The sequence below is a fragment of the Cibotium barometz genome, chromosome 15 (assembly GCF_041138505.1).
Source record: "Cibotium barometz isolate CiBa-2024 chromosome 15, ASM4113850v1, whole genome shotgun sequence".
NCBI classification, from domain to species: domain Eukaryota; kingdom Viridiplantae; phylum Streptophyta; class Polypodiopsida; order Cyatheales; family Cibotiaceae; genus Cibotium; species Cibotium barometz.
The window spans coordinates 59,375,100-59,396,673 of NC_141060.1; the positions used below are offsets into that span (position 1 = coordinate 59,375,100).

The 21,574-nt window shown below is 42.3% G+C and overlaps 1 protein-coding gene across 3 annotated transcripts in view; it reads right to left on the reverse strand.

Moving 5' to 3' along the window:
• LOC147631493 (Nucleic acid-binding, OB-fold-like protein) overlaps nucleotides 1–14,297 on the reverse strand; it is a 51,825-nt gene extending 37,528 nt beyond the window's left edge. Inside the window, exons 1-2 of one of the 3 annotated variants that reach the window (XM_086809885.1) lie at nucleotides 14,075–14,297; nucleotides 13,914–13,988 (exon numbers count right to left, since the gene is read on the reverse strand). In XM_086809885.1, the coding sequence (XP_086666011.1) occupies nucleotides 13,914–13,988; nucleotides 14,075–14,230 (231 nt within the window). In that variant the 5' untranslated portion in view covers nucleotides 14,231–14,297. The remainder of the gene's footprint in view (nucleotides 1–13,913; nucleotides 13,989–14,074) is intronic. The other 2 variants (XM_086809883.1, XM_086809884.1) reach the window with 2 other exon arrangements.
• Between the last annotated feature and the right edge of the window lie 7,277 nt (nucleotides 14,298–21,574).

Sequence of the window (21,574 nt, forward strand, 5' to 3'; positions counted from 1 at the left end):
GTTGTGTTTGTGCCTATCAACGTTTCATATTGGGATTAATTGTGGACAATGTAGTTAGGAAACGCGTTTCCTACCAGGAAAGAAACGTGGAAACGTTTCTGAAACGTTTCCTTGTAGGAAATGCGTTTCTTTCACACATGTTTTATAACTTTTTTTTCCCCCAAAACCCCACGTCAACATCAGGCAAGTGTTTCGATAATCTATTCTCTGGTTTCCGTGCGCCGCCTTCCCCTCATCGTCAACATCGAATACAAGCGCTGCCCGGCCTGCCCCAAACCTGCACGTTTCCTCCCTCGGGTTGCGTGTCTACAGCCAGGTGTGATTTTTATCAATCTTGCTTGCTACGAAATGGGGATTTTCTTCACAGAGACCCCATTAAGCCTCCAATGTTTGCCTTAGACTTTGCCCAAGGGTCTTAAGCAGCTATGTAATCCATTACATGGCTCATTTTTGTCAATTGAAGTGGTTTGAAAATTGGAGGTTTCTTTGGAGGCACACTCCTTCAACAAAATGCCTCGCACAAGAGATGATATGTGGACCCATGTGATTGAATCAGTCGCCTACAAGGGTGGAGGTGCTTCCGAATGGCAGTGCAAGTATTATGGTTTGCAGTCCGGTGGCAGCATAGACCGGATGAGGAGGAAGATGTGGATGTGTCAACTACAAGTACTACAAGGGTATCCACCCCTCCTGTGTATCTCTGGATGTACTGTTGCCATCCATCCTCAAGCTCCTCATTATTTTATTGCTCCTCATTTCTCCAAAGAGGATGCAATATGTGAGCAACTGCATGGATTGGTCTATGAAACCAATCCCATCATGTGTTCCACACGGCTCGGATGTCCTGAACCCTAAAAAAACAGCCATGAAATGTATACAGTATAATGTCATAAACATGATATTGTACAAGATTGAAGAATCAAAGAGACTAAGAGTGCATGCATAATGCAGCATACCTCTCTGCTGATAAGACAGTGCATCGGTTCAAAGCTTCAACAATTCTATCCATGAACTCGTATAGGAGTCCCAGAGTGCTACCCTCCATGTCCGTGATGCGAAGCCTTTATGAGAGCTTCAACCTCTTGCCACCAAGTGTCTCTCATGACAACACGTACAAATGCAATGGCCTTGGGACTAGTCAGTATCACGATCATCCCAAGCCATCCACTCCCTGGAAACCATTGTGCGTAGGAGTCCATGGCGGACTCTCACCAGCCTCTCAACCACAATGAATGTGTATGCAAATCTAGTGGTAGAAGGTTTGAGAAGCTCTAAGTCACTGTGTGCCCGATACATAGCAAGCACCTCTGGCCTCTTTGTCACAAACTTTACCATCATGCGAGAGGTCTCAAAGATGTCTGACACCCAACCTATCTTTGCCACATCCTCGATGAGGAGGTCCAAGCTATGAGCAGCACATGGAGTCCAAAGAATGGCAAGAAACTCCTTCTCAAGCATCCTTCCCATGGAGACACAGTTTGAGCCATTATCAATGATCACCTGCACTATATTCTGTGGCCCAATCTCCATGACAGCCTCTCAAATGTGTCGCCAAATGTACTCACGTGTCACCACTGTGCTTGCTACGGATGCATCTATGGCACACAAGAACATTGTGCCCTTGCATGATGAGACGAGGATGTTATAAACATTCCTTTTTCTAACATCCAACCATCCATCACATAGAAGAGTGCATCCATATTTTTTCCATGTTTCCTTGAGAGGCTCTACCTCCATCTCCACAGCTTCTCTCTCCCTTCTGAGCTCCCGTGTGCGCAAGACTACATAAGAGGGCCCCTCCCACTCACATCCTATGCAGCTAATTGCCCTCATGGCCTTTTTCCATCGTGCGGTGCGCACAATATTGAAAGACAAAGCACATTGTATGAAGAGCTTTGTCAGTTCTTGGGTGGCCTCTTGCTTTGCCTGCATCTGTAGACTGGCTTCGATGCTCCCTCTTTGCAAGGCCTTGGCAATGGGGATGGGAGTCCTTTGTGCCCGTGGTGCAAAGCTACCTTCTGAAACCTTATGTTTCTATGTGGACCTACTAAGGCAGCCGGAGAATGAGCTCTTATTTTCCGAAATGGTAGCTTTAAATTTGGTTCAGTGACAACCAAAATGCGGGAGACACAACTACAGCCAGTGTCATGGTGGGAGAAATATGGCATCAGCACCCCTCACTTGGTGAGTCTTGACTCTTGGTTCTTGAATCTTGCATAAGAATCCACTTGTAGTATACTTATAAGTTATTTGAAACCGGCCTCTGATAGAAACCAGAGTGCGGTAGACTAGCAGTCACCCGTCCACTTGTAGTCTAGATATGAAAACAGAAAAGATTGGGGCTAGAGTGCCCAAATCTGAAAACAAGGCGACACCTATTGGCCCCAAAGCTTGGCGCCCCTTGCGGTATTTCTTTATTCAATTCCAAAAATATGAATGGCTGAGTAAAACAAAAATCAGCCAAGAGATTACACCTGTATGTCCAATCTGACGGCCCACAATACCTCTTAGCACAGAGGATCTATGCACACAAATCTGTGTTTCAAAATAACACACTGTGCCTCCCTCTGATCAGCCAAGACCACTAAGCAGGGCAGCCATGAGCATACATCTGGCATAACTCAAGTGCATGATTCAACATCTCAGCTCATACATACATGTACTGTCCAAACGCTGTCTCAACCCTTGTCAATCTGCCATACCCCTCCTCTCACAAGGGGCCAGATAGATCATATCTGCAACAGACATCAAGCAGTAGAAAGAGAGATAGATGAACAGATGAGGAGCTTACCAAAATCAGCACTGGAGGAAGCAACGGTACCAATCTGTACTTGCAGGCACTTGTTTTCACAACCCTGCTTCACATATGTGCACACTGCATGTACTTGTCTGTACCCTCCTCCTTGCATCCAACTCTATGCTGTACTTGATTGTACAGTCCTAAAAAATAGCCTTGTACCCGTCTGTTCTACCTCGGGATTCGTGCCAAGGGCTGTCCTTGTATACGCCACCAGCAGCCAGCACCTGTACACGACTGTACCAGCACAGTCAGCCTGTCCAGCGCCGCCAGCAACAACAGTTCTGTCCAACACAGCCTGTCTCTGTCCTGTCCGTACACTGTACGGCAGTCGTACAGTGCTGTACGGCCTGTACCAGGACCAGCAGCCACCTGATGATAGTCGCCTGCTACAGCCGCCTCTGTTCCACAGCTCCACGCCGCCTCTGTTCTCAGCAGTACCTGCTGTCGTACAGAGCTGTACGGCTGCTGTATGGCCTGCTCCAACACACAGCACACAGAAATCAGCAGCAGCAGCCCTAATCAACAGTCGACTCTTCCTCTTCAGCTTTTCCACGCTTGAGAACCCACAAGAGTGCTCCACGACTCTTTTTCCCAAAAGCTAGAGAGAGGGGGAGGAGAGAGAAGCACACACTCCAAAAGTGGAGTGGCCTCCTCCCCATAATAATCCTAGGGCCCCAAACTTTAAAAGTCCCTAGGGGCCACTAAGGCCTAGGGGCAACTTTAATAAACATTAAAGTTTAATGTTCTAGTTCCCCCCCTTCACACCTAGGGATGTCCACACATCATTAACTCTGTCCGGGCACCCCCCATGTGAATCATTCAATATTCTGACTCTGCAACCACCATGCCCACACTTGTGCTGTTCCATTTTCACAGGGCCATGACATACCCCCCTCTTGAAAAATGGCAAGCGTCCTCAATTGCATTCTGGTGATAGAGCAAAATATCCAAAGTGAAATATACAATATGGCAAGATCAGCGTCCCAATCTCTCTAAGCCATGCACATGTATCAACATTCACTGCAAAACAATGGCATAGTAATAGTCCAAGTTGTATACCACTGTGAAGCATACATATCCACAAAATTCCATGTGACTAGTACACATATATCATAGAAGTCCCATAAACAGATGTACTGTCAGCCTCAGTACCTTCGGGTGAGATAAAAACTGCACCAAGCGACCTCTAGATGTCATCTGAGCCTGTCTGTATCAAGGGAGTGGAGGTGCTACCCCCCTCTTGAGCATCAGGTAATGCTCCAGACCCATGCTCTGCTGAACCTGGATGAGCCACAACAAGAGTCGGCTCTAACTCAAAGGCATCGAGATAAAGCTGCAAAACCTGAGGTGAATCTGTTAGGTCACCTTCCTCCATCCACTTCGCATCCATCGGTGAATAGTTCTTGAACTTCACAAGATAGCGACGGGAAACTTTACCTCGTACCTTCCTTTCTTTATGTGCCAGTATCTGCTCTGGAATCAGAACCTCATCAAGTTCCTCAACTTCCGCCTGAGCCTCATCTGATACATCCTCAGGCACATCCCCACGGAAAGGTCTAAGGAGACTCACGTGAAAAGCATTGTGAATCCTCCAGTGATCTAGTAACTTCAAACGATAGGTTACCTCACCAATCTTTTCCAAAACCTGAAAAGGCCCATAATAACACATGCTCAACTTCGGGAATAAGCGCTCTTTACCCTTCATCTTCTTGAGTCTAGCCTTTTCAAAGCGCAAAAGAACCCAATCACCCAATGCAAACTGTAAATCACGTCTGTGACAGTCTGCGGCTTTCTTTTGCTTCTGCTGAGTTTTCTGGAGTGCCAACTTAACTCTCCGATAAGCTTCATCCAAACTCTCCACATACTGATCAGCCTCAAAGATCTTATCCTTTGTATGCAAAATGGGTGGTACCTTCTTCCCTCCTTCTACAATCTCAAAAGGCACCTTGCCTGTCGAGGTATGTACAGTGTTGTTATATGCAAACTCCACCAAAGGAAGATACTTTTCCCATTGTTGCTTGTGCTCTGACACATAACACTTGAGAAGATCCAACACTGTAGAGTTAGCCTCTTCTGACTGACCATCTGTTTCTGGATGAAATGACGATGAAAACTTGAGAGTTGTACCCATGTTGTCAAACAACCCTCTCTAGAACAAACTCGTCATCCGTGGATCACGGTCACTAATGATAGACGTAGGCAAGCCATGATACTTGAAGATGTTCGCCATGAACAACTTCACCATATGATCCACTTTGATCGTCTTACGCACGGGAATGAAATGAGCCTGCTTACTGAACCTGCATATGATAGTCCAGATGCCATCATTTCCCGTTTGTGTCCGTGGAAGATCAAATATAAAATCCATGGCAATGCTCTCCCAAGGTCTATCTGGAATAGGTAAAGGCTGTAATAACCCTACTGTCTTTTGACGGTCAAACTTTACCTTCTGACATACGATGCATTGCCTCACAAAGGCATCAACATCTCTTCTCAAGGTTGGCCAATAAAAGAAAGTCTCCACTGCTTTGACGGTGGCGTCAATACCTCTATGACCTGCATACGGTGGAGCATGACTTTCAATCATAACCTTGAGTCGCAATGGCCTGGTAACACACAGTCTGCCATGCATCAATAAAAGCCCATCTCTGAGAGTATAGTGCTCATGCCGCTGACCCTCAGACATCTGATCATACAACCTTTCAAAGTCCTCATCATGGGCATACTGCTCTTTCATTTCATCAAGCTCATGATGATAAGCAAGTGAAACTGCAGAGACCTGTGGCTTGCATGACAAAGCATCTGCCACTACATTCTTTTTGCCTTCCACATGCACAATCTGGAAGTGAAACATTGACAAAAAGTTTGCCCAACGCATATGCTTCTCTGAAAGCTTAGTTTGCGTGAGGAAATAACGCAAGGTTTGATGATCTATTTGTACAGTAAAATCAGCCCCAAGTAAGTAGTGTTTCCATGTAGAAAGAGCGTGAATTACAGCCAACATCTCTTTCTCATAAACCTGTAAATGCTTCTCAGCATCTTGCAATATTCTACTCTCATAGGCTATGACATGTCCCTCTTGCATGAGAACTGCACCAATGCTACTTCCACATGCATCACACTGGACAACAAAAGCCTTTCGGAGGTCCGGTAACACTAATACTGGGTCCGAAGTAAGCTTTTCTTTGAGCTTTTTGAATGCTGTAATTTCCCGATCAGCCCATCTAAACGGAGTTGCCTTCTTCGTCAAAGCATGAAGAGGCGAAGCAATTTCAGCAAAGTGCCGTATGTAACGCCCGTAATAGGAACACAATCCTAGAAAGCTGCGTACATCATGCACGGTCCTCAAAGCTGGCCAATTAAGTATTGCTTCCACCTTTGCTGGATCCATACGGACTCCATGCGCAGACACAATATGCCCCAAGAAATGTATCTCCTGCAAGAAAAACTCACTCTTCTTGCCATTAACAACCAACCTATGGTTTCTGAGTTCTGCAAACACAATGGCCAAATGCCTTCTATGCTCTTCCTCAGTTTGTGAATGCACAATCATATCATCAAAGAATGTGCCCACAAACTCTCTATGAGGCCTGAAAATCCTGTCCATCATTCTGTTAAATGTGGCAGGCGCATTTGTCAAACCAAAGGGCATAACCAAGAACTCATACAACCCAAACGTGGTTCGGAATGCTGTCTTATGCACATCCTCGGGTCTACTGCATATCTGATGATACCCGCTTTTCAAGTCAATACGACTGAAAACTGTGGAGCCCTGTAAGCGGTCCAAAATGTCATCGATCCTCGGTATGGAGAATCGATTCTTGATGGTATTCTTGTTCAGCGCCCTGTAATCAATACACATGCGCCAAGAACCATCCTTCTTCTGCACCAAGAGTACAGGTGAGCAAAAGGGTGATGAGCTAGGCTGTATCAACCCTTTATTCAAAAGCTCCTGCACCTGACTCATAATCTCTTCCTGTTGGGCTGCACTAACACGGTACGGCGGTCTATTCGGTGGAGTACTACCAGGAATCAGATCTATGGCATGATCTTCTAGCCTCTCAGGAGGTAATTCTCCTGGCAATGACTCAGAAAAACAATCTTGAAACCCACTTAAGAAATCAGTCCTGTCCTTATCTAACATAGACAAATAAGACTTAGACTCATCATCCTGTGCATCCTTTACATAAATCAAGTACGCAGAAAGATGCTTTTTCATTACTGATGAAATCGCCGAAGCGGATACAATAGGAACAGATTCCCCTTTGAGTTTTACATCCAATACATGTTCTTTCCCTCTATGAGTCAGAGTGATTTTCCTATTGTAAGTATCCACCACCGCATGTGCCCTGTGGCACCATGGCATCCCCAACAAAACATCACAGCCATCCAAAGGCATGATAAAGAACTCTTCGCTGTCCACATAACCTTGCAAATGAAGCCGAAGCTTCCCAATGATAGGAGTAACGGGTTCTGCATACCCTGGACAAGCCATATTAGCCTCATGTAACGGCCCCATCTCCTCTGCGCGAATCCCCAATCGGCCAGCCAAATCTAGTGAAATGAAGTTGGCTCTAGCACCTGTGTCAAAGAAGATCAAGGCATTCTGATCTCTCACTTTGCCCCATGCCCTACACAACTCTGTAGCTTCACCACCTGGCTGTTCCCCCACAAGATCAGGAACTAAGCCTACAGAAGGTTTTGGTTTCTTTGACTTGGGCTCTCCTTTATTGTCAGAGTCCTTTTGGGACTTTCTTTTGGGACAATTGAATGACATATGTCCCTCTTCAGTACAGTAAAAACATTTATGAGCATCTCTCAAAGCCTGTCTTTCCTCAGAAGTCCTCTTGGGCATTGGCAACTTCTTATACTTCGTCTCTGAAGACCCTTTAGCATCACGAGAAGCATGCCCAAATTTTTCAGCTTTCTTGCTCAATTTCTTACTGCCTTTAAACCCAAATGATCCACCAGTGAGTAACGCATTAGCTGTCATAGCATTTTCAATCATCTGTGACATGTTCGTTACTCTTGTCTTTATACAATAATCTCGCACCTCTTTGGGCAGCCCACAACAATACTTCTCTACCTGCTCAGATAATGGCACCGCACGATAAGAAGTCACTGGGAGTAAAGCTTCCCAAAACTTCTTGTTATAATCCTCCAAACTATCACACTTTGAAGCATCCAGCTTGTGCCATGTAGTCATAACATCCACCTCAGAGGTAGATGTGAGCCATACGGAAGAGAAAACCTGTTTGAATTGGACCCATGTAGTGGGTGCTATGCCCTGCAAGAGAAGAGTAGACCACCACTGCAAAGCATTGCCCTTGAGAAAAGTGGCAGCTTTCCTCACCTTAGAGGACTCTGTGTAATTCCCACCAGAAAAAGCAGCATCAAACTACTGTAAAAAGGTAAGTGCTTTAAGTTTATCCTTGGCCCCACTGAATGTATCAAACTTCACTGCAGCTCCCCCTTCCTTGTAATCCTTCGCCTTTCCCATGGGCGTTAGATTATCATATGGAAGTGGTTTCGCAAGATTGCTGCCCCCAACATTCATACCCATCATTGGGTCAACATTTCCCATTTCCACACCAGGCATACCATACATTCCAGCCATGTTTCCAAACATTCCATTATGCATACCTGGCTGCATACCACCAAACATATTGCCTTGCATTCCAGGTTGCATGCCTCCAAACATATTTCCTTGCATACCGGACTGCATACCACCATACATATTCCCCTGCATACCAGGCTGAAAATTAGCTCCAAAAGGCCCGTGCATACCCATGCCTCCCTGAGGATAACCCCCAGTCATAGATTGGAACACCGTGCCACCACCAAAATAACCTGGATGCATATTCTGCTGAGGAATAGGTGGCTGTCCATAGAAGGAACTCTGAGAGTTTGCACCATAAGCATGCTGCATGTTCAGAAACTGGCCAAAAGATGGTTCCTGTGGGATGGCTCCACTATGACCCTGTTGAAGATTCTTAGATCGAACCTTCTTCTTCTTCTTTTTCTCGGGCTCTATGCGGGGCTCTGTGCGGGATCTCATAAATTCAGCAAATCTCTCACTCTGTGTGAGCTGCATAAATACATCCATAACACTAGCCAAGCAATCTTTGAACCGAGCATCATCATCCTCTTTACCATGTGCATCCTCTGGCTGTGTTACATCCTCATAAGGCTCAACATCTGCAGCCTGTTCTCCTGCAAAAATATGAATGGCCGAGTACAACAAAAAACAGCCAAGAGATTACACCTGTATGTCCAATCTGACGGCCCACAATACCTCTTAGCACAGAGGATCTATGCACACAGATCTGTGTCTCAAAATAACACACTGTGCCTCCCTCTGATCAGCCAAGACCACTAAGCAGGGCAGCCATGAGCATACATCTGGCATAGCTCAAGTGCATGATTCAACATCTCAGCTCATACATACATGTACTGTCCAAACTCTGTCTCAACCCTTGTCAATCTGCCATACCCCTCCTCTCACAAGGGGCCAGATAGATCATATCTGCAACAGACATCAAGCAGTAGAAAGAGAGACAGATGAACAGATGAGGAGCTTACCAAAATCAGCTCGTGAATCAGCACTGGAGGAAGCAACGGTACCAATCTGTACTTGCAGGCACTTGTTTTCACGACCCTGCTTCACATATGTGCATGTACTTGTCTGTACCCTCCTCCTTGCATCCAACTCTATGCTGTACTTGATTGTACAATCCTGAAAAATAGCCTTGTACCCGTCTGTTCTACCTCGGGATTCGTGCCAAGGGCTGTCCTTGTATACGCCACCAGCAGCCAGCACCTGTACACGACTGTACCAGCGCAGTCAGCCTGTCCAAGTCCTATCCAGCGCCGCCAGCAACAGTTCTGTCCAGCACAGCCTGTGTCTGTCCTATCCGTACACTGTACGGCAGTCGTACAGTGCTGTACGGCCTGTACCAGGACCAGCAGCCACCTGATGATAGTCGCTTGCTCTACAGCCGCCTCTGTTCCACAGCTCCATGCCGCCTCTGTCCTCAGCAGTACCTGCTGTCGTACCGAGCTGTACGGCTGCTGTACGGCCTGCTCCAGCACACAGCACACAGAAATCAACAGCAGCAGCCCTAATTAACAGTCGACTCTTCCTCCTCAGCTTTTCCACGCTTGAGAACCCACAAGAGTGCTCCACGACTCTTTTTCCCAAAAGCCTCTGTCCTCCGCAGTCCCTGCTGTCGTACAGAGCTGTACGGCTGCTGTACGGCCTGCTCCAGCACACGGCACACAAAAATCAGCAGCAGCAGCCCTAATCAACAGTCGACTCTTCCTCCTCAGCTTTTCCACGCTTGAGAACCCACAAGAGTGTTCCACGACTCTTTTTCCCAAAAGCTAGAGAGAGGGGGAGGAGAGAGAAGCACACACTCCAAAAGTGGAGTGGCCTCCTCCCCATAATAATCCTAGGGCCCCAAACTTTAAAAGTCCCTAGGGGCCACTAAGGCCTAGGGGAAACTTTAATAAACATTAAAGTTTAATGTTCTAGTTCCCCCCCTTCACACCTAGGGATGTCCACACATCATTAACTCTGTCCGGGCACCCCCCATGTGAATCATTCAATATTCTGACTCTGCAACCACCATGCCCACACTTGTGCTGTTCCATTTTCACACGGCCATGACATTATTTCTAATAAGGGCTTCAACTTCTTTTGTTGCATGAATTATGACAGAAATCCCTCGCCATTCTAGTCCTATCACAGGATTGTAGCTTGGGTCCTTGCGAGAGGAATTGGAGCACTTGGGCCCTCTTCCATACAAAGAAGAGGAATCGGTTGTCCACTGCTCAAGTAGAGCGGTTGGTATTTTGTCATTGCAACCTCCGCCTAATTGAGCAGGTAGGCAATCTAATTGAGCCTCGCCAAGTCAATGTTGATAAGATCGACATTGAGAAAGTGAAAGAAGTCCCAGAGATTCCTCGAGAGGAGCGTGGCATTTATGCCATGCTATATGAGGAGATCACAGCACCTGCACGTGTTAGTCGTGCACATTCATCTACAGCAGCAGGTGCTAGTTCCGGCGCAGCAGGTGAGGCGAGTGCAGCAGATGAGTCTTCCTCCACATCCGATTCAGATTCTCACAGTGAGAACTTGCAGGACTAGCTACTAGCTAGGCTGAGAGTCGAGAGCCTGAGCCATTGTCCATGAGCCATGTGGCTTATCATGATTTATTATGTATTGTCTATGGGCATTGGGCCATGACTATTGATTCATCATGATTCATGTATGATCATTGATGTGACATGAACACTTCAAACTTACAAGTTTTAACCCATGTAGTGTGACAGTGTCATGTATGGTTTGACATTAATGATGGATGATTATATGGTTTTTGTTATTTGTGATTCAAAGACTATAGACTATAGGCTTCAAATTGATGTTTCTATGTATTCTATATTTGAAATTTTGTTTATGCAAAAACCTGTAGGTAGGAAACTTCGGGCTGATTTTACAAAACCCATTTGAAACGCGTTTGAAACTTTTAGGAAACCCGTTTCAAACAACCCCCTAACTACTATGATTGTGGACATAGCAATTAATTGGAACAACTAATGTGTTTATATTTGTGAGATAGGTGATGAGCAGTGCATGTATCGCACGTGCAGGATCTTACCAATATTATCTCGGATTATTGAGTTATTTTGTTGGCCATTTGCCAAATGATTTATATACCTAGATGAATCCAAGAACATGCCCAAATTCACCTTATAAGAATGTGCAATTTATAATCTCATGGTAGTTATCCACAAGACAATAAACCATCAACTCCATCATGCATAGTATGGACTGGATGCTACAACATCCCCAGTGACATCATCATTACCCAATAGTGGGTGTAGAACTTGGTACCAATATATGCTCCCACACACACACACACCCACGCGCACACACACGCACATAAAAGCATACATTCATACAAAGGTCTGTGTACTGAGTTTTTGTCAGAGCTCCGGAGATACAAGGCAAACTCAACCATAATGAAGCCTAGCACCAAGAATCATAACAAATAGAAAGAATTATTACAACAAAAAGGTAGTTGATAGAGCATATGCACCACTAAAGATAGAAAGAATTAACATAATATCAACTGGCTGCAACTTGGACGAAAACTTCACAATGTAACATTTGCATGTCCGTTGATTCAGCATAAAGATATACCTAGATGAATCCAAGAATATGCCCAAATTCACCTTATAAGAATGTGCAATTTATAACCTCATGGTAGTCATCCACAAGACAATAAACCATCAACTCCATCGTACATAGTATGGGCTGGATACTACAACATCCCCACTAACGTTATCAGTGTCCAATAGTGAGTATAGAACTTGGTATCAATATATGCTCCCATACACACACCTCCACGCACACACACACACACACACATAAGAGCATACATTCATACAAAGGTCTATGTACTAATTTTCTGTCAGAGCTCCAAAGATACAGGGCTGAGTCAGCCATAATGAAGCCTAGCACTAAGGATAATAACAAATAGAAAAAAATATTACAACAAAAAGATAGTTGATAGGACACATACACCACTAAAGATAGAAAGAATTAATATAATATTAACTAACTACAACTTGGACGAAAATTTCACAATGTGAATTGTGAAATTTGCATGTCCGCTAATACAACATAAAGATATACCTAGATGAATCCAGGAACATGCCCGAATTCACCTTATAAGAATGTACAATTTATAACCTCATGGTAGTCATCAACAAGACAATAAACCATCAACTCCATCATGCATAGTATGGACTAGATACTACAATGTCCCCACTAACTTCATCAGTGTCCAATAGTGGGTGTAAAACTTGGTATCAATATATGCTCCCACACCCATGCACAAGAGCATATATTCATACAAAGGTCTATATACTGAGTTTCTATCAAAGCTCCGGAGATACAGGGCAAACTCAGCCATAATGAAGCCTAGCACTAAGGATCGTAACAAATAGAAAGAATTATTACAACAAAAAGGTAGTTGATAGAGCAATGCACCACTAAGGATAGAAAGAATTAACAGAATATCAACTGGCTGCAACTTGGATGAAAACTTCACAATGTGAAATTTGCATGTCCGCTAATACAGCATAAAGATATACCTAGATGAATCCAAGAACATACCCAAATTCACCTTATAAGAATGTGCAATTTATAACCTCATGGTAGTCATCCACAAGACAATAAACGATAAACTCCATCATGCATAGTATGGACTCAATACTACAACATCCCCACTATCATCATCAATGCCCAATAATGGGTGTGCCAAATGATATTGTATAAATTATTTATGTGCATTTGTTCATAGCGTTGCTATATTACTGGCACATATGTTAGAAGAGTTTTTGTTATTTTACACTTAGGGTGTGAACAAGCTCTAGTGCTTGAGTTATTTTTGTAAAAGTGAAAAAAAACGAGCCTTATTTTGTACACAAAACTATTATTAGCTCCTTGGGTTATATTTTGAATACAATTCTCAAAATACTCGTATCGTGAAAGGAAGAGCTACACGCATGAGGAGGGAGATTGCACCCACTAGTGTGTTGATGGTGATGTTTACGCTATCTCATGTTCTATGCTATGCTTTAGTCTTGTCAATTTGATTCAAGTCTATGGTTCATTCCTTGATGTATATGAGAGTTTGATTAATTCTTCAAGAAGTACATGAGGTCCCGTAACACATACTGGGTAACTAGACAAAGTAGATTATAGGCAACCATGGCACTATATGAAGTACTAATGGAGGAAAAAGGATTGCCCATGCTCCCCTGCTCTTTTTGGCGTCTACATACATGTTTTAGATAGCAATCTAGTAGCTTTGGCTGTAAAGCTATAGTCCTTTCTTGGCTTCCCTAATACCCCTTGTAATTTTCTGATATTCTACTGCACTTTCCGGCATATAGTGGGTCTTATCTGGCATATTGCACTGGTGAAGATATAGTGCTTCGCTCACTATTCCATGAGGATCAGGTTACACTTCTCTCATGGTTCAAGCATTGAAGGGAAACCATGTATAATGGAGGTAGAAACAAGCGCAAAGCGTTGAGGTACCTTTGCTGTTACGACGAGTCCTGGCTCTGGAACTGCTCCGTGCTCCTTCTCCCGTGTGACCTCAATAACAGGTCTCTGTGAGTGCATGCAAAAACCATCACTTCAATCACATCATTGAATCCTAAAGCTTAGATATTCTGAGCCCTAAAGCTTGCATTTACCTTGTCTTCAGCTGTTGGGTGAGGCTGGGAAACCCGCTCCACGCCCACGACAGAGGCATAGATTTTGTTATTCCAGGCGTAGGTCCCGTTGCCGGCGACATAGTCCGAAGCCCGCCCAAGAACCTCACCAGGGGTCCTTCGCGTCTCCAACTCCATCACGTTCCTACGAGGAGAAGCTGCAGGAGCATTTTTTATTGAGAGAGAGAGGGAGAGTTTCTTTTTTTAATTGGAGATTCTATAAATCAAATACTAACATCTATACTAGGGAACGGCAAGCCATTTAGCATCAAAAGCCAAGCTATTTCTATTGATCCAAATGAATTTCATTTTTTATTGAGAGAGAGAGTTTCTTTTTTTAATTGGAGATTCTATAAATCAAATACTAACATCTATACTAGGGAATGGCAAGCCATTTAGCATCAAAAGCCAAGCTATTTCTATTGATCCAAATGAATTTCAACATTCCATACCTTAACATTGTAAATATGTGCTCTTATAAATGAGAGCCACCCAAAGGTTTGTGTAACAACGAATAAGACATTTGTTTGCATGTGCATCGTGCATAAACCCAATATACCATCGATTTAGGAAGGCTTCCACTTCATGACATGACCACCATATATGAGTCTGTGTCTCTTCTAGTGCTCTCCATCTAGGACATAATCTTGATTTCCAATCCTTTACTTGCCAACTTTCCTGCTAAGTAGAGGTAGACTCTCAATGCCCTCCATAAAAGCACCCTTCCCCTAAGGTGGATCCTACTTTGCCATAATAGTTAGAAACTATCCATGGGGCAGTTAGAAAGTGCCTTAGAGTCACTCTTTAAGAAATGTTCATATCACCTTCATGCCCCTACATATAAACCCCCTTTGTACATTTTTGAGACATTTCAGATGCATAAAATCTCCTTTTCTAATCAAAGGGTCTATTGTATGTATTCATTCATCTACCTATATTTTAGACACCCCACCTATATACATTGCAAGAAAGGGGGCTACTTAAAGCATGGAGTAGGCCAATTAAAGGAGAGGAGGGAGAGGAGACTCGTTTACATGGAGTCTAGAGACATGAAGGGAGGGAGAGAAGACTCATTTACATGGACTCTAGAGACATGTAGACATCATTTACATGGAGTCTGAGATATGGGAGAAGGTCTCCATGGAAGCTTAAAAGCTCTAAGATACATGTGTAATATGATCAAATGATAAAAGGTTCAAAGGGTACAATAACCTAGACCAAGGTCACTTATATAGTACCTAGCCATTTCACACTAGCTAATAATATGCTCATGCCCAAATCTATGCCCAAGGGACCCAAGGTCCATGTGCCTAGGCCCAAACCCATACATGTGCATGTGTATATTAAATTGCTTCATTACAAACCATCCCCTTCTACAATGGTTTTTCCTTGAAATCGAAGGGTGGTCGTACATATATAAAAGCCAAAAATCACATCCATGACTAAAATTTCAATATTGTTGCCAAGGTGTATAATCCGTCCCTGGATCAAATGGAAAGGAATGTAGAGCAACACCAATGACCATACTAAAAATGCATCCTCCCGGATCGAATGTGAAACAAGGAGTCACATGATCATAACGATAGATCTCGTGCCACGTGGATCAAAAGAGTAAGTCATATCACCCCAAGTCACGAGCATGCAGCGGCCACTTGGATCGAATATGAAGTAATATCGCCCCACCGTCAAAAGGTGTCACCAAGGATGCCTAGGTCGAATAGAAATCCACGATATACGCCATCAAGATCATGGTCTAGATATCCACCAAGGATGAATATGGATATGTCATGATGGCATGCCACGTCAATAAGCACAAGGCTCTCAAGTTGTGATCTTCGATGGGACCAAAAGTGAATGCCCAATAAATTTTATCCATATCAATGCATATGCATCCACGAGCCTCACAAAAGAATGTCTCATAATCCAAGTCAAGGCCTAGACCAAAAACTGATGTATCATCATAGGTATGGTATGCCTCCATCATCAATAGTGCATCCATAATCACTGGATCTATGAAAATGCCTAAGTCAAATGAAAAGCTCTCAAAATCCATGTGATTTTGAGAGCCTCATCTCAATCACTACCCTCATGCATTATGCCTAACTGCTCAAACACATGAACTATATCTAAACGAACACTACCAAGTGCACTATGAGAGCTAGGAGTAGTAGTTGAACCATAGATATCCCCGCATGAGAAAACTCTAAAGGAATATCCCAACATATCTAATGCAAGAACCTCAGGCCTACTATGCTCCTCATGGTCTATCATATGCTCATGGGTATCATGTGAAGTATCTCTAACCTCGTGTGCAATGGATGCATCACTAATCGAATACTCAAGATCCTCTAATTGGCCCTCACGACCATCTAATGCTCCTCATGGTCTATCATATGCTCATGGGTATCATGTGAAGTATCTCTAACCTCGTGTGCAATGGATGCATCACTAATCGAATACTCAAGATCCTCTAATTGGCCCTCACGACCATCTAATGCATCATTATGATCTCTAGGAAAGTAGGTAGATATACATCATCACCTATGATGCTCGATGATGTGCTCAATGCTATGCTGCCCTCGCGATCATGTCCACGTGATCTAGCGCACACATATCAATACCACATTCTTCATTATCATATGCATCATTTGCTAACATCATCACCATGTGTATGTGTGACAATATCATCATGTGCGTGTGTATCACCATGTGCACATGTATTAATATCATCATGTGTGTGTGATACATCATCATCATCATTGATATCATAATACAATGAATGGGTCGATCTAGGAGAGTGGAAATCAATGGGATGATGGCTGGTAGATGTCATAAATGAGTTGTAGAAGCCGTCGAGACCTATGCGAACTCCACTGCAAGAGCGGTATATATGTAAGCATGCCCAACATGTGTCCTCAAAGGATTCAATCCATTCACCCCATGACTCATGAAATGTGTCCTCAAAGGATTCAATCCTCTCACCCCATGAGTCGTGACACATGCAAACACCACTACAAGAGCGGTATATGTGTAAGCATGCCCAACATGTGTCCTCAAAGGATTCAATCTTCTCACCCCATGACTCGTGAAAGACCATCATGATCATCATGTGCCATGTAGCCATGTGTATCACCGACACCAAAATCATGACCATGCATCATCCAACCATCTCAAAACTCCTTATATATAGGTCATGCTCGTGGGGTGAATGCATATGGCAACATCATCCACATCCTAAACAAACTCAAAGATGCCTACATGTCCACTTGTATGGAAGCCATGGATGCCATAAGGCAACTCCACGATGCCTCCATGTCTACATGCAAGGGTGCCATGTGTAAAGGCGTGCAAAACCAAAGCCAAAATCACCCAAACCACCACAAAACACAATGTGTGTAAATCTCACCCAACACACTCAAAGTGTGTGAACACGCCTCACCAAAAAAAAAATAACAAGGCGTATAAACACCCCAACTCTATATAAACACCCAACAAACTCAAAGACATATGCGTAAATACACCTCACAAAAAAAACGAGGTATATAAAAACCCCACACAAAAACGCCTCACAAAAAAAAAAATGAGGCTTATAAACACACCACAAAAAACACCTCACAAAAAAAGTGAGGTGTATAAACACCCCACACAAAACATCTCACAAAAACGAAATGAGGCGTATAAACACCCCACACAAAACATCTCACAAAAAAACATTACCAGACTTCCTCTTACCAAGAGAGGGTGGGATAGTGTTTATCTGGCTACTACTATAATGGTTTTCCTCATGGAGCTAGGATGCCTATGATCCTTCCTTTCATCATCACCCTTGGTGTTGTCTTGTCTATGACACCGCTCAGGGGAAGGCGATAGTCTGCCGACCTCTTGCAATGAATCATATGAAAATCAAATACTTGTTACTATGTTATTATTTATCACGTTACTAAAATTATTTACCATATTTTATAAATATGACTTTTATTTTAGTACTAAGTATATATATAAACTAGGGGTGTCCACCTCTTTTTTCTCTTGTCCTCATCTCTCGTATGTCTCCATGTGTCATCACTTAGGCCAGGAGGATGGGTGGCCTTCTTCTTTCAAGCCTACCTCCTACATTTTTGAACAATGATAAGGTTAAGCTGTTAGAGTTAAAATAGTATAACATGTAACTGTACTTTAAATAATGCGATTAAAAAATAAATTTTAAATTGAAACAAGTAATTTGAGTCACTTTCATAATGCTAGCCATTTGGATGTAATGTAGTGGGTTAGATAGCTCTTAATCTAGTGATTATATAACCATTAATTAGAATAACTATTAATAACAAATCAACTAAAGAGAGCATTGGGAAGCTTACAATCAAGAATGAGTTTCCCATTCAACTAAAACATGACATTCTTGATAAGGCTAATGAATGGGTACGCTTTAGCCACATAGATATCACATGCACCATTACTCTAGAGTACCACATGACATTCCATTTACATTTAGGAAACTATGCTTCTGCACACCATTACTCTAGGGTGCCATGTGGACATTCCATTTGCATATAGAGAAACTATGTTGTGCTTGTGTGCATAATAAGGGCACTCTGGACATATATTTTGTTTAACCCTCTATTTGCAAATTGTAATGAGTATAAATGTAGTTGGACAGTTATTACACTATTTGGTGGGTTTTTTGTAAGAATATTATGTAGTGAATGTGTGAAAAAAGTGCATGAATACAGAGGAAGATTTGAGAACACACTAGACACAACACGCAAGTCTCTTAATCCTAGAATACCTTGTATTATGTATATTAATATATAATTAGCAAATCCCTTTTGCAAAAAATTACCAAAAATATGGTAACTCAACTCTCAGCCCTTGTAAGTACCCTTCAAGCACTAACACTGGCTTCCTGTGATCCCCTTGATTTTTCATGTGGTCTTTTCCTAGCTCTAAAGTAACCTATGACTCCAAAAATATGAGATTAATAATGAGGACCCAACTCATGATTATGTAGTCCCTAATATGCAATTTGGCTAGGCCTAAGGTCCCATATAATTCACATGAGTTCCATGTTAATGTCACATCAGCAAATCTACCATGTCAGCCAATTGCATCCAAATCATGATGCCTTCTTTGCTGGTGCTTGTTGATTGCTATATCGCTACCATGTATGTCCTAGATGGAGGTGTGTCACATTCTCCCCCATTACATTCTAGATGTCCTCACCTACTGAAAACTCCAATCGACTATCCACCAAGGAACCAAGTGAATTGAGATCTATGAAAGCGCCTTACGATTGCTATTGAGGCTAACATTCAATCCTTGCCTCGTCTCATCAAGACCAGCATCTAAAAAGAAAATTTCCATCAAAAACTCCTACTGAGACACTTCCATCTTGTTGCTAGACCAACACCACTATGAGAAGTCTTGGGGCCCCAAGTCTAACACTACTTGAGTGGTGACCCTTATCGAGTATCCTCCTACAAAAAACACCCTTAACTTAATCTCAAGCATGTGGGAAATCTCCTCCTGGGGGTCATTAACCTTGACCACACCTATCTCTCGAGTCAATTCCAAACCGTGTTGTGCTCTCCTGACTCTAAGGGGGACTCTACCCAACACAGGTACAACATATGCACGTGATGTTAGAAAGCAAAAATTATGTACCCTAGACTACTTTGTATTATGTACATTGAATCTTTGAAATTATAGTAGATCTCTTTTATAAAATATTAAAAAAAATATATCCCTCAAAATACAGTAGATCTCTTTTAAAATTTTGTTAAAAATAAATCCCTTTTACAGAATAAAGTGTAACTATACTTAACAACAACCATTTTTCATCACTTCATGTAAGGTACTTACATATTTTAGTTTATGAGAGAGAGAGAGAGAGAGAGAGAGAGAGAGAGAGAGAGAGATGTGTATATATATATATATATATATATATTATTCTCCTATGTGAACAGGATAGTAACTCTAATATGTCTATGCACCACCTCCACTGATCCAATTTGATGGAATGGATACCATTATGTCTTGCACCACCTCCTGGGGTGAGCCTCCTCTTAAGCACCACGAGCATCGTCTTCATCTAAGTCTAATAATTAGTGGAGATTTTAGTAGAGGAGAATATACTATTATGTGGACTGTAGGAGTCTTGTTCAGCACATGGGCCATGCTTGTACTCAAAACAAGTTTGAGAGAGGCTTTTGTACAAATGCTCCAACACACTTGTACAGGTATATATTTTATCATATTTTTGATGAATTAATAATCGTAGAAAAATATGCTTGATTTAATGTGCAGGAATCAGCATAATGAAATGTGCACAAGGTTATTGTATGTGCAAGTGTGCACAAAGTTATTTCATGTGTAAAAGCCCATTAGCAGTTAAATTTGGGCAAAGGTTTTGATATGTATAAACCTTAGGAACTTTCATATGGTTAATAATATGTAAAGCAATACCCAAAAGTGGGGAAAGCAAGCCCAATTTGTATGCACATCTATTATTAGCTCCTTGGGCTATTTTTATGAATACAATTCTCTAAATACTCATGTCATGGAAGTGGAGCTACACTGGGGGAGATTGCACCTAATCCTGTCTTGATGGTGATGTTATTCTATTTCTATCGTCTTATGCTATGCTATGCTCTTTGATATCAATTGAATTCAAGTCTTTGTTTTAATTTTTGATGTATTTTGTGAGTTTTTAATAATTATTTTTTCAAGAAGTACAAAAGGTTCCCGTGACAGTGGTAGTGGTATCAGAGCTTTGGATTAATTCAAGCTTCTTGAAGCCCATCAAAGACTTGTGGACAAAGAGGTGAAAGAGACAAAGGCACAGGCTATTTTGTAAATTTTCAATTTAATTTGAAGAAGAAGGCGATTTTGTAATTTTTAAATTTAATTTGAAGAAGAGGAGGTTTATGGGTTTATGGATATGTATGGTTGAAAGAAGGATTGTTTTTAAGCATTGGATAAAAAATCCCCATCAATATTTTACCCAAAAGGTAAGGCAAGGTGGAAAACCATTAGTGGGTTTTGAAAACCACAAAACCACCTTTCTAAATTTTAATCCTCTTCAAGATCCATCCCTTTGTATGGATTTAATGAGCAAAGCAAATCAAGAGGAGTATGACTCTAATTTTAGAATTGTTAAGCATGTTGTATGCTCGAAATGTATAGTATGATGGAAGGTAGAGGATTTCCCATAAAACAATTTAGAAGAAAAGAAGCGCACATATTGCTGATTACATTGGAAAAAAAAGTGGGAAACCCAAGCTTATTAAAAAAGAAGAATTTCTTCTTTTAACTTTACCAAGGCGGGTGGCGATTCACAGCTCTTAGCCAAATCAACGCCGCAGGCATAGCGGGCAGTACCACACCTGAATTTTCAAATTTCTCTTTAAAACCGACACCGTTTTCTTTCAAGCTTGAAAAGGCTTAGTTAATAAAGCTTATGTTATAAGCTTATTAGTAAGCTTT